The following is a 14742-nucleotide window of genomic DNA, read 5'->3' on the forward strand; positions in this document are numbered from 1 at the left end:
GAGATGCTCCCTATTTATAGAGCTTGGAGTCAGGTCGTTGTGGAATTAATTATTTCATCTTCCATGAACTCTACTTCCACGGAACCCCGCCAGTCATTATTGGTTGATTATTCAAGAGAGAAAGTTTTTGGGTTGTTGGGATACATAGTCCAAATTAAATCGGAAAATTAACCTCTCCTTCCAATTTTTGTGAGAAACGACCCACTTGGACACTTCTATCCCTCTTTCATCTACTTCCAAACATTATCTTCTCACTTATTTTATTCATTATATAACACATTTATCTATTTTATTTTACTTTTTACTTTCATAACTATTTTATTTCTCAAATAACTTATTCTCGCTTTCATTTCAAATGTTTATTTAATTTACAAATTTAATAAATTTTAATTTTTTATTAAGGATGTTCACTTGAACCATAAGCGAGTTAAATTTGACTTACAAAAAACTTAGGTGGTGTTTATTTTTTTGGCTTTTTGCTTAAAACAATTTAGCTTTAGAATTTAGGTTGTTTGTTTTTCTATTTTTTTATGACTTATTATAAATTTTTTATTAAATAGAAAAAGTCAAAATATGTAGCTTTTTCTAAATAGAAAAATAGTATATTGATTTTTTTTACTTTTTAATACTTAATAGAAATAAAATACTACAAAAACAAACAATCTAATACTTAACACTATTAAGTATTAAGGTTCTATTTAGAATTAAGTAAAAAAACAAACACCACCTTAATTAAGATTAAAATTTTCAATTATAATAGAAACCTAAATTATATCATAATTAAATTTTATTTACAAGTAATTTAACTAGGGTTAAAATTTCATTTTAACTAAAAATTAATAACTTGATTATAAAGACGTAAACTATATATATTGTTGTTAAGTTTAATTAAAAAGAACTTAATTAATGTTAAATTTTTGTTTAATCTATAAAAAAAATGTTTAAGATTAGATTCTTAATTAAAATATTCATCTGAACTATAAAAAATCCCAACAAAAAAAACTGTAAGAACAACCAAAAAAAACTTCAACCAAAATCCCAACACAAAAGAATCTCAACCAAAATCCCATCTGACAAAAAGCCCTAATAAAAAATAATTACAAAAAACCCTACCTAAAAATAAGTATAAAATATCCTAACCAAGATGTCACTGTTAAAAACCTAACCAAAATCCCAACAAAAAAAACATCTATAAAAAACCACAATAAAACATCAACTAAAAAAAATTATAAAAAATCTCAACAAAAAAATTGCAAAAATCCAAACAAAAAAAATCACTATAAAAAAAATCACAAAAACCCTAACAAAAAAATAAAGAAGAAGATGAACGATGTTAAGAAAAAGAAGGATGAGAAAGTTGTGGCTGATTTTTATGGGTTGATCTTTGTTATGGATTTTTTTAGAAAATTCATTCCCGAAGAAAACTAGTTTCAGAAATGAGAGGGAAATGTAATTTTTGAGGAAATAAAAAGGATAATAATGTCCAAAATATGTCATTTTTTCAAAGAATAAATGGGAGATTATTTTTCCAATTTCAGAAGTATCGGAACACTGATGCTACATGGTGGGTAGGACTCCTAACATGCATCTACCAGAACAGACTATACGCAATATAACGCGCCTCATGGCATGCCGTTCGCCAATGACTCGTGTGTCCCCTTATGGTTCATCTCCAGTCCTGGAGGCCTCAGGCTACCTACTGAAAGAGCAACAAGTAAATCCTATTGGTCAGATGGGGAGGATCCTACATGATAGCGTGAGGTTCGTTTTACAGTATTCTAGCTTAATACAATATGTTTAAGAAAAAACTAAAATTATTTGTCACTCCTAGATTTGTATGTCAAACTAACATTACATAGAAACAGATTAATAAATCAGTCCATGTGTAGCTGGCGTTTCATCAGGTACTGATCATTATTGGGCGGTGTTGGCTTCATATATTAAAATGATGACACGTACCAAGCGAAATAAGATAAGTTCTAGCTTTTTCCTATTAAAAAAATGTGACGTTGATGTTTCATATGATTCATATATATCTACTCAAATAATTACACACACAAAAAAAATTAAAATTAAAATTAAAATTAAAATGGGTCTACTTACTTCCTTTGCGTACACGAAATTTAAAGCAAGTGACAATTGACAAAAACAATACTCGTAGCGTGGCCATGAAACACGATGCTGAAAAAGTAGGGGTAGTAGAAGGTGACGCTGGGTGCATGAGTTGGCCACTAGTATTACCATAGCCCGGTCCGCTTAAAACAAATTGGGATTAGATACAGCAGCCACAGAATACTGATGGTAGCGTGACGCTTTCTTAACAACCCTGCAAACGTTTCTTAGCTGACGTTTCCATGCATGACGCAGCCTCATTTTTTCTTTAACATAATGTGAAGACCATGTCCTTGCCGTCTCTTTCAAAATAATATTCAATCAAAGATGCCGACCGACTGAATTACTTTAGTTGAAAAATAGGTATGTATAAAAAGCTATGCGCTTGTAGGAAAGACCTGATCCACCGAATGGACCAGGTCTAGTTCTGATCCCATGAATATTAGTGTATCAGTTGGCATCTTATTTTGGTTAATAATTTTTTTTTCATTTATTCTAAGGAAAACTAGTTTTCTTCAATTAAGCCAGATAATTATCCTTTTCTACAGTGTTTTCATAACAATGGGAGGTACAAAGACAGTGTGAGAAATCTTAATTTGAATCCAATTTCTATCATCCAAAAAATAAATCAATGACCGCCCATCTTACAATCATTTTGAATGATCAATTGACACACATTATGATATCCATAAATAAGAACGAGTAAACACGTGTTTTTTGACAACTACATAGTTCCTTGGTTGAGGAGCCTAATGTGATACCTAAATTAGCCTTCACAATTAATTCAACCATGAGGTGTAGGTTCTAAAGGCTTTCAAAGCCAAGGTGACTAACTAGTTAGTAGGTGTGACACATATTTTTCACATGCATCTTTATGCAATGGCTAGATTGTTACATTGGATTTGGAAAATAATTTATGTTTTGGGGTGACTATTATTTATTTAAAATTTGATTTTTATTTGTTTTTGTAATCACCCTTATTTTATTTATTTTTTAAAGCAAAAAATAAAACAATAAAGAAAAATATCAATTAATAATAGAAAAAACATATTAACAGATGGAGAATGGATTATGGGGTCAAGTTATCTTGTGGGAAGGTATTAGGAATGTCAATATGGCATGATTATAACATATTTGTTGGGAGTTAATAGAAATTCTAGAGAGTATTCACTTGCAAATGTTTAACAAATCCTCCACAATAATAACAATCTCCCAAGAGAGAACAATAATAGTGTAAGAACATCCAAGTAAAATGAGACCAAATATAACATGGAAAAATCCTCCTAAGAGAGATAAAAAACTATGGAAAAAATTTCTTCTAATTCGATAAAAATAGAACACAAATAAATTCCCATTAGTTTATTCATCTTGATAACTAGTTGAAATATATATTAATTTTGAGGTGGAATCCATCACCTTAAAAAAAACAAAGATCATAGGAAAAGAATAAAAGTGTTAAGATAGAGTTATTGAAAGTATAACATGATGTAACAAAATAAAATTTCATTAATATATTTATTTACTATGATTTCTAGTTCTCATTTTATATTTTTTATTACATTAATTAGTTGTTTAAACATTTACACATATATCACTTATATTGTACATGACTTTATTGTATTAAGAGTTGTATAAATAATTCAAGTCATGAGTTCCTTATAAGATGATGAGAAGTTCATAATTGGTTTGTGAAATTAAGCAATTTGTAAAAGAATATAGTGCACTACTTTCTAATTAGAGAGATTACTTGTTTTGATCATCATGATAGTTTTTTTATGATTAATGCACTAGTATGCATAATTACATATTAGACAAGGGTTATGATGAATCATGACTTTGGTTATTAGGTAATCATAGGTCATCAAATTACTGTGTTACATAGGTTCTCAATCTTAGAGAATGTGAACTAGAAGCATGAACTAAGTGCTTATCTGCAAATGTGTGCATTTATGTACAACATTGAAGCAATACCACAACAAGGATTTTATAGCATGGGTTGAGTAGGATATTGAAGTATAGGAAGGTAGCTAGACCTTTTTAGAGAATTATTCTTGGTATTGGAAAGGGTACTTACCCATGGCATGATAATTGGCATCCAATAGACAATTTTTCTTTTAGGTTTTCTCTAAGAAATTTTCAAGTCCTTAATCCTGATCAAGCAAAAGTGGACTCTCTAATAACTAAAGGGACTTGAAAATAGTCAATTGGTAGAGGAGTTTATGCCAACGTTGGGGGTATCATTGATACTATTCTAGCTTATTTTTTACCTTAGTTGCAATAAGAAGATGATCAAGTTTTCTTGACACCCACAATTCACTACATCTTCCTATTCAACTGAGTATTTTAGTATGATTAATTATACATGTACATTAGGCTTGACAATCCAAGATGTACTCTTTTGATATGTATCTAATTTAACTTTTAATTCAAAGTTCATTATACTTTTCTTTTTCTAAAAGATGCAAAGACTTTTTTTTTTTTTTTTCACATTATCATGATTATTTAAAAAAAAAATAGCCTTTAAACATAACAAAAGCTTGAATTAAAAGTTAAAATAAGGAGCATTCAATTGAAGCATGAGGTGTTAGATCGACACCTTATCTGCATCATATCTCATGTCTGGACCCCATGTTGAATTATTGCCTTCACTTCCTTTTTTTTTTTTTTTTTTTGTTCTCTTTATTTCCTTTGGTAGTGATACTCCTTTTCTTAGTTAATGAAAACTCCTTTGGTACTGATATTCCTTTTCTTAATGAAAACCCAAGTGTCATGAGAATATCTTCTAATTTTATATAAAATATATATAAAGGAAAGAAAATGCCCTTGTACGATTATATTAATTTTTCTCATAGCTCTTCCTAGTCTAAAGTATTATTTTTCCGTAAGCATTTGATTGGTCAGTATCTAATTAAATTTATTAATGAAAATTTTATGCTTCCCAAATTAATTTCTAAAATGAGACGGACATGATGAGATTATTTAAAAAGAGAGTCTCTACATAAATAGGGTTGATAATTGATCATGGAAAGCTTATTTAGTAAGACGTACATACGTGCTCTGAAATGTAAAATTATAATTGAAGCAGCCATTTTGAAAGATGGATCGATGAAGCAGCTGACCGTGTTGAATGTTGGTTATCCACGCTTAGTCATGGAGACAGTGACATTTACGAACTCAGTCTTCTCTCTGGACATGCGATCAGCCACAATCTTTTGGTACCTGCTGAACACTTCCTCTATTATTCCATCACCGAAATGGCTTACAAGCAATGGCTCCGCCACTGCTCTCATCAACTTAGCCACATTGTACCCACCATCTTTATGAGCATCTGATGGGCAGAATTCACCGTGATACGCGTTCCAGTTAACTTCAGAAACCTCCAGCTTACTTATGGTAAAGGATCCTTCCTTTTCAACCTCACATTTTACTTCAGCTGGGGATGGTGTATATTGAGGAATATTGAAGGAATCCATTTTTTCCTCCTCTATGAGCCCCTGCATTTAAACATCGTTAAATTACATATGCCATTGCTGAATGATTTAATCTATACAAATTTGGCAACATTAAGGCATGTAGAAATTGAATGTGCACCTCTGCCACCATATCGTTGAGAGCCACAGCTAAGAGCTCCCAAATGTAGCAACATTCTTTGCTAGAGGGATCTTCACTTCTTCTTCCTAAAAATGTTAAAACCATACTCCCTCCTTCTAGAAGTTCCTCCGACCGACACCTGAGGAACATGGAGAAATCGGTTCGGAATTGCTCATAGTATACTTTAAGCACGCATGGTGGGCTCGAACTTGCCATATAAATGTTCCCTTTGTTACTCTCCAGCCCTTGAGGAACCTGATGAACAATTGAAACTTCCAACTTACATACTTTCTTCTTGGTTGATAATAAATCATCATAAACCACTATTTAATTTAGAGCAAAGAGTCACCTGAGACAACCATTGGAGACTGTAAGAAGAATGGATAAAATGAAGACTTTTGCTGGGGAACAGCCTGCCGTAGAAAGAACCTGGAACTCCGTTTATGAAACATGATTCAGCTCCTGCTCCCATTCTTTTCTCAAGATCCTTTTGGAACCTGGGCAAGGATTTGAAAATGGTGTTGAAATCATTCCCCGGCAGATCATTCAAAAACACTTGAATTTCGGGCAATTGACGCCCCATTTTCTTGCCCACCCTGTCCACTGTAGTGACAACTTCCAAGACCGCAAACAAAGTGTTGGGTCCAGAAGAACATCCCAAGTCTGCGATGCATAGGCTGGTCGGAAATTTGTTGCAGTAAAGATTTGTTATGGCTTCCTCGATTATGGGCTTTGTCAAGGATATTACTTTTTTCTGCACCATTAAAGTGGAACTTTGTCATTGAAAACTTTTTAGAAGAACGGCAGTACATGATACCTGCATGATAAAAAGACAAAACATCCAAGTGCATGGGTGCTAGTGATCAATCAGCATGTCTTGACTATTCATTCTTTAATTTAATTGAAGGAAACAGTTCATATGTATGATATATACATACCAGCTGATGCATTAGGATTGACGAAGAAATAAATTTAGAAAGAGACACACCTGAACTAATGAGTTTTTTGCGTAACTGGTATCCCCATTTCCTCCCTTCATGCAAAGCACTTGAACTACTTCCATCTCTCCCTTCCTGCCTCTTTGCTGATTGCTCTCTCTCAGTTGCAATGTGAATTGTGTTGAAGGAGATGCTCACTATTTATAGAACTTGGAATCACATCGTTGTGGAATCAATTATTTCATCGTCTATGTACTCTACTTTCACGTAACCCCCCCGATGGTCATTGTTGGTGATAATTCAAAAGGAATGTAATACCCCCAAACCCAATTTAGGGGTAAATTTATAATTTAGAAATTAATTAATTAATTAATTAAATTAATTTAATAACGGTAAAAAAAGTCTTTTCGTTTTTAAAAGCTTCAGTTATAAAATTACTTTTTTCCTATCTTTTTTATTCAAAAAAACCCTTTTTCATGAAGACCGTAAATACCAAAGAGTATAGGGTTAAAGATTTGGAGGTTTAGGGTTTGAAAATCAAATTTTTAGGTAAGATTTTAATCCTCGAATTAGTATTTTATATTCGTTAATTAGATCTGAATACTTTCAAAATCACAATCTAAATTAGGGTTTGTTTATTTAATTTTTTAGATCAAAAGATTGGAAATTTATTAATGTACATTAATTTATTAATGAAAATAGGAAAATTTCACTTGAATAGAAAATAAATAAATAAATAGTGGAAGATGAGAAATTTTAGATTTAGAAAATAAATCAATAAATTGTTTGTGGAGGCTTTAGATCGGAAAAACTAAATAATAAGAAAAATGATTGCATGTTTCTGGATTTTAGAATTTGAGGAACTATGTAGCGACAATTTGAGAAAATAATAATAATAATAATAATAATAATAATAATAATAATAATAATAATAAAGAAAAGAAGAACAAATACGAGCGGATTATTGAGTGACAAAAAAAAATAATAATATACAACCATCAGAAATAATAATAATAATATATGGTGACTTGGAGTAATAGTGTTACTGGTAATTGAAAGAAATAATAATAATAATATATTGTGAAGTCTCATCTAATTAGGCACTATTTGTTATTTAATAACCAGAGTAAAGATATTTTGAATGTATTTAATTTCCTTTTGATGAGAAATTATTCTGGAATAGATATGAGAAAGTTTTACTGAAAAGTTTTTATGAAAATAATGATATATTGTATCTCTGATTTGTAATTGTAATTGAAAATGTTTTATCGATGAAATTGTATTGATGTTCTTTATTAAGTTTTAAGTTCATGCCTCTTTATTGATAATTTTTCAGATACTCTCAGATCGAATGAGGAGTGATGGTTAGGTTGGAGAATTTTTCTTTATTAGGATTTTAGTTCAAATTTTATTTTAGATGTTAAAATTTAATTTCCATTCGAATTATTTGAATTTAGAGTTATTTGGACAATAACACTTGGATTGATATGTTGGTTTAAAAGTTGAGAATAGAATATTTTAGAATTTTTATTTGAACATAAATTTGATAATTAGTAATTAATAATTTTCAATGACAAGATGAATGTTTGTAGTTTGAATCTTCAGTTTAGGTGTGAAATGAATTGGAAAATTCTAGGGTACCTCTTCGGTACCTACCGAAAAAGTTTTTCAAGCTATTGGATGTCCAAGATTACATCTTGGGCATCCATTTTAAATTTGAAATAAAAATTCCACTTAACCAGTTAAGGGAAGAACGGGATGTGGCATTCTTTCTTCCTCCATTCTCAACAATTTTGGGTTTAAATAAAATAAATATTAGATAAAAATAGAATTGGAAAAAAAATAAAAATAAAAATAATATAAAATTTGAAAACATATTTATTAACAAAAAAAATCATCATATATCATAATTACATTATTTTATTTCTAACAAATTATTAAACATTTAAATTCAACATAAAAATGAATATGGTAATATTTTAATATGAAATGAGTATTTTCATAAAAATTCAACATTTTGATAATCATATGTAAAGCTTAGGTAATTAGATCGTCCTAATTTTTTTCCGTACTCTCCAAATTTTACATTTTTTGAATTTAAGGTTTTTAAAGTTAAATTACAATAAAATAAATTACTAATACTCTTTTAAGTTACTAATGATAGTATTTTCGAAAATAAATTTGTAATTTCAAAAATTTTTAAACTAAAAATCAATATGAAAAATGTGATAAAAGTATCAAACATGTATTTATCACATTTTTCCTACCGTTCTCATATTTTTCGTACCCTAAATTATTTATATTTTTAAAATTTTAGATTTACTTTTTAACTTGAAATAACAATAACATAGTTTAATAATATTATTTTGAGTTATTATTGATAGAATTATTAAAAAAAATAAGAATTAAAATTTTTTTAAATTAGAAATAATGTAAATTATCCTAAAAAATTAGAAAATTAAAAGTTCATACCATCTCTTACAAAATTCTTACCCTGTCTTAGAAAGTTCATACCTTGTCTTAGAAAGTTCGTACCCTTTCTTACAAAGTTCATACCCTCTCTTACAGAGTTCGTACCCTCTCTTAGAAAATTCGTACCCTATCTTAGAAAGTTCGTACAATCTCTTAGAAAGTTCGTACCATCTCTTAGAAAGTTCGTACCATCTCTTAGAAAGTTCATACCTTCTCTTACAAAGTTCGTACTCTCTCTTACAAAGTTTGTACCATCTCTTACAAAGTTCGTACCCTCTCTTACAAAGTTCATACCCTGTCTTAAAAAGTTTGTACCATCTCTTAGAAAGTTCGTACACTCTCTTACAATGTTCGTACCCTCTCTTACAAAGTTCGTACCCTCTCTTAGAAAGTTCATACCCTTTCTTACAAAGTTCGTACCCTATCTTACAAAGTTCGTACCCTGTCTTAGAAAGTTCATACCTTGTCTTAGAAAGTTCTTACCATGTCTTAGAAAGTTCGTACCCTCTCTTAGAAAGTTCATACCCTATCTTAAAAAGTTCGTACCCTCTCTGACAAAGTTCGTGCCATCTTTTAGAAAGTTCGTACCCTTTCTTAGAAAGTTCGTACCATCTCTTAGAAAGTTTGTACCCTCTCTTAAAAAGTCCGTACCTTATCTTAGAAAGTTCGTACCATCTCTTACAAAGTTCATACTCTCTCTTACAAAGTTCGTACACTGTCTTAGAAAGTTCGTACCATCTCTTAGAAAGTTCGTACCCTTTCTTACAATGTTCGTACCCTCTCTTACAAAGTTTGTACCCTCTCTTAGAAAGTTCATACCCTCTCTTACAAAATATTGATGACAATTTCATAACAAATGACTAAATGCTCTCAATTTGATTAATAATAACTTAGAAAAAAATTAAAAAATCTAGATGTTATAAATCATTACATATTTAAATGTCATTTAACATGACATTTCTACCTACAATAGTTATATGTAAATGGAAAAAAAAATTCAAATGTTACCTTTTAACACTTGTAAACACTTGACATCCTTCAAGACATATAAAGCTTTATCTTCAAATTTAATCTATGAACAAAAAAAAAATTATATAAAAATATTAATAACAATTTGATAACAAAATTTTATAATAAACTCATAAAAAATTCTAAAATTGTTATTTAACATCACATTTCTTCCTACAACATTTATATTTGGATAAAAAAAATATCAAATATTACCTTTGACACTTGTGATCACTTGAAATCCTTCATCTTCTTCATATAATACAAATTTTAAATTTTCTTTCTCAAAAAGTTTTAAACTTGATCTTAAAATTTGATTCATCAAAATACATCTTACATATTTTGTAATTTAGTAGTTGAAATTATTTAATTTTCATATTAAATTACTATCCTTTTTTTTTATATATAAATAATGAGAGTATAAGAGTAGTTGGTAGGATTTTCTTTTTTTAGATAGAGTTAGGTAATGCTTTAAATAACAAATTATATTTGATATTTAATAATAAATTATAAAAAAGTTGTAATATTTAGATATATATGAAATGCATGTGATTATTTCTCACCAACAAGTCATCTTTATCGGTTTGATAAGTTTTTATAAATTTTTTAATGATATGTACTTTACACATGTCATCTTTTTATTGGGGTCAAATGTGGGTAGGTACCCCCAAAATGAAGAGCGGGTACCATATCTATTATTACTCTGGAATAGATATGAAAAAGTTTTACTGAAAAGTTTTTATGAAAATAATGATATATTGTATCTCTGATTTGTAATTGTAATTGAAAATGTTTTATTCATGAAATTGTATTGATGTTCCTTATTAAGTTTTAAGTTCATGTCTCTTTGTTGATAATTTTTCAGATACTCTTAGATCAAATGAGGAGTGATGGTTAGGTTGTAGAATTTTCTTTGTTAGCATTTTGGTTTAAATTTTATTTTGGATGTTAAAATTTAATTTCCGTTCGAATTATTTGAATTTATAGTTATTTGGATAATAACACTTGGATTGATATATCGGTTTAAAAGTTGAGAATAGAATATTTTAGAATTTTTATTTGAACATAAATTTGATAATTAGTAATTAATAATTTTCAATGACAAGATGAATGTTTGTAATTTGAATCTTCCCTTTAGGTGTGAAATGAATTTCATGCCCTTGAAGTAGGTTTTAGGCCGTGACAAGGAAAGTTCTTCAACTGACACCACTGATGGGTATTATTCCTTATATTCATCAGTACAGACTAAAAACAACGGAGAAACAACAAAAATAATGCTAATAATGCGTGCATGAAACACGATGATGAAAAGTAGCACAAAGTGAAGGTGGGTGCATGAGTTTTCCGCTTGGACCAGGATAGCCTGCTTAAAACACATTGGGGTTAGACATCAGCCACAGAATACTGGACGTGTCAGCGGAGCATGACGCTTTCTTAGCAACCCTGCACATATTTCTTAGGCCATGTGATATCTTCCATAATCTGAGCCACATAAACAAGTGTCTGAGTGCAGCGAGTGCATTCTATTCCGGCAGGAAGATGCCCCACAGTCTTTACATAATGGTTTGTGGAAACGAATGAGGACCTTATATTCTGATAAAAATATCGGCCAGCTAGCACTGTTTGGATACATGGCCGAACACTTCTTTTGGGAATTAATTTCCATTAGTAATTGAAGAGACAGAAAAATGGCCTAGTACTTCTTCCCAATAATAATGCCAAGGGATGAAAAAAAAAAAGGCAAGATGGCCAAATACTGAAAAGATTTTAGCACAGTTGAACCAAACCGATCTAACTCTTCTATCACAACGCCTCCAATGCTATAGTTACTATTTTCCACGACAAATTTTAGCTGCTGAAAGAGACAACTTAATGAGAGAACTCTCATTAGAATTGAGTCATCAACTTTCATTAAGCATATTTCCGAAATGTTGTCTCATGAATTGAATGGTATGCTTGGATTAGGTGGTTCAAAGGAAGGACTTGGTCAGTTTCTTAAATAATCCATGAATTAAATCAAATTAATCAAATTTGATAATATTAAACAGATTATTATAGCAAACTGACTCGATTTAACATTTTGGTTTGCTTTGTTCCTTTCATTCGTTTTGAGCTAAAAATTGATCCTTTCAGTCTTTTCATATTTCATAGATGGATTGTAGGCTCCATTTCTTAGGAGCATAAGATTTTTTGTTTTACGTGGAAATCTTATTTTTATTCATCTCTAATGACCCAAGAGAAGAGATCCAATGTTCCAAACAATCAAAGACGTTCACGAAGGAAAACCATTCCAAAAGAGTAAGTTTTTAAAAAAAAAAATTAAAAAGAAGTATAGGTTTTAATTTTTGTTTGTATAAATCTTTTCCTATTTCATAGATGGATTGAAGGCTCCATTTATTAGGAGTATAAGATTTTTTGTTTTACGTGGAAATCTTGTTTTTATTCATCTCTAATGACCAAAGAGGAGATCCAAGCAATCAAAGACTTTCACGAAGGAAAACCATTCCAAAAGAGTAAGTTTTTTGGTTGAAAATGTTCAGAATCCATAAAAGAAGCACTCTTGAATTGGAGATACAAGCATGGACGCTCAAACGTTATAACCAATATTGCTCGAGTGCTCCTTAAGGCACTCAAGCGCTCTCAATGGAAACAATATGGTTTTTAGGGTTTTTCTGAGTTCCTAACCCTAATTTTTTGTTATAAGGATATTTTGATAATTTTAATGTTTTTGGAATTTCCGGATTCCAAATTTTATTACCAAAATCTATAACAAGATCCCTAAAGGCAATTAGAATTTTAATTAATTTCCACATTTGTGTTTTTGGGTTTTTTACATATGTTTATTATATATGACATGTTTGGCATAGAAATGAGTTTTTTCAGTAAATCTTAATAAGAAATAAATTTTTATAAATTGACTTTCCAAATATGAATACTTTTTTAAATTTGAAAATGTAAGAAACTAAGAAAATATTTTTATAGAAAGATTTTAAGAGGATTAAGAGCAATTTATTTCCTTTTATAAAATTAATTCTTAAAGATTTTATCTTTAAAATCTTCCCTAAATTTTTGAGATATTTAGGAATATTTTTTTTATTTAAGAAAAGTGCTCTTATTTTCTATATAAAATGGGATTTTCCTTATTTGCATAAGATTCCATTTTAGAGTGAGTACTTTTTGAAAATTCATGATGAATAATTTATTATTAAGAAAGCTACCAAAAACAGTTGTGAAGAGATTATGGGAATAAAATTCTTTGCCAATATGAAATATTTACTAAATTGGAAATAATGTATGAAAAAAAAATGAGAATTTTAGGAAAATGAAATTTTAAATTTTAAGAGCTTATTTTATTTTCAAATTAATTTTTAAATAAGGCACCCTCATGGAAAATTTTAAAAATTTTCAAAGATACTTTCTCCTTTTACATTAAGGTTCTAATATAGGAAATAGATATTTTTAGAAAATTTTCATAGAGGATATTTTATTCAACAAGAAATTACTAAGGTTAAAGCTCTTAATTATTCTAAAAGATTAAGTTGGATAGGATCTTAGCAAAACCCACAATCTTCATTATTAAACTCATCTTGATTTTGGATCACCACTACCGTAATAGTGCATTAGGTAAAAGGAATTAAGGGATATGAACTTTCCATTTGGACAAAAGTAGACATATTTGTGGTGGGAGCAACCACTCCAATGGTGGGTTCTTCACTTAGTAACATTGATGTCAAGGATAATGATTATATAGTTAACTTGGATATGAAGTGATTGAATTGTCCACTATTGTCTCCCTTTCTAAGTCTAAAGGCTAAATAAAAATTATATGTTGATCTTAAGGTTAAATATGATAGGAAAATCAATCTAAGAGGGTCTTTACTTAATAATAAGATCATGACCTACTCAACAAGGGCTTGATTCTTGTGATACTAGGACACTTAGCAAAAGACATTAGTAAAATGTGTAACTCAAGAATTTGCTCCAAATACCCTAATGAACAATCCTTACAAGAAGAAAGGAATGCTTATCATAGATGACATAAGGCAGATTAGAAGACCAAGTTTATTATACTTAGGTCTTTGGATAATGTGTTACAATAGTAACACGTCTTATGCCATAACTTATGATATTCTCTTCAGTTTGTAAGAGATGTGTGGTGACAAAAGTAGGTCATCTAGACAAACTACCCTAAGGACTATCATGAACACCAAAATGATGAAAGGAACTCTTGTTAGAGACTATATGATATATATGATCATACTCTTCAATGAGAAGGAATTATTTAGAGTTAAGATTAATAAGGAAACCAAAGTCAATATGATCATAGAGACCTTGTCAACTTCCTTCAAGTAGTTCAAGGTGAACTATTTTGTGAATAAGTTGTTGATGAACTTACTAGAGTTTATAAGGGAACTCTAGATAGCTAAGAGGATTCTCAAATATCAAAAGGGTTTTCACATGGAATTTAAGGATTCTTCGAGGTCTTCTACCAAGAAGAAGAAGAACAAATATGGAAACACCAAGTAATGATGTAAGTTTAGGTGAGGAAAAGAAAGAGTAAAGAAAATAGTAAGTGCTTCCTTTGTCGAAATAAAGGCTACTAGGAAAAGGAGTGCCTTGA

General features: G+C 29.8%; 1 protein-coding gene across 1 annotated transcript; it reads right to left on the minus strand.

The window, feature by feature from the left end:
- Positions 1-5058: 5058 nt before the first annotated feature.
- On the minus strand, positions 5059-6853 carry LOC100258209 (S-adenosyl-L-methionine:benzoic acid/salicylic acid carboxyl methyltransferase 3). The gene is made up of 4 exons (XM_002262640.5): positions 6692-6853; positions 6053-6457; positions 5704-5958; positions 5059-5606 (listed from the first exon to the last, which is right to left on the minus strand). Exons 1-4 carry the CDS (start codon positions 6764-6766, stop codon positions 5247-5249), a joined length of 1095 nt encoding a protein of 364 aa, XP_002262676.1. The 5' UTR covers positions 6767-6853; the 3' UTR covers positions 5059-5246.
- Positions 6854-14742: the final 7889 nt, after the last annotated feature.

This window comes from Vitis vinifera, chromosome 4 (genome assembly GCF_030704535.1).
Source record: "Vitis vinifera cultivar Pinot Noir 40024 chromosome 4, ASM3070453v1".
NCBI lineage: Eukaryota > Viridiplantae > Streptophyta > Magnoliopsida > Vitales > Vitaceae > Vitis > Vitis vinifera.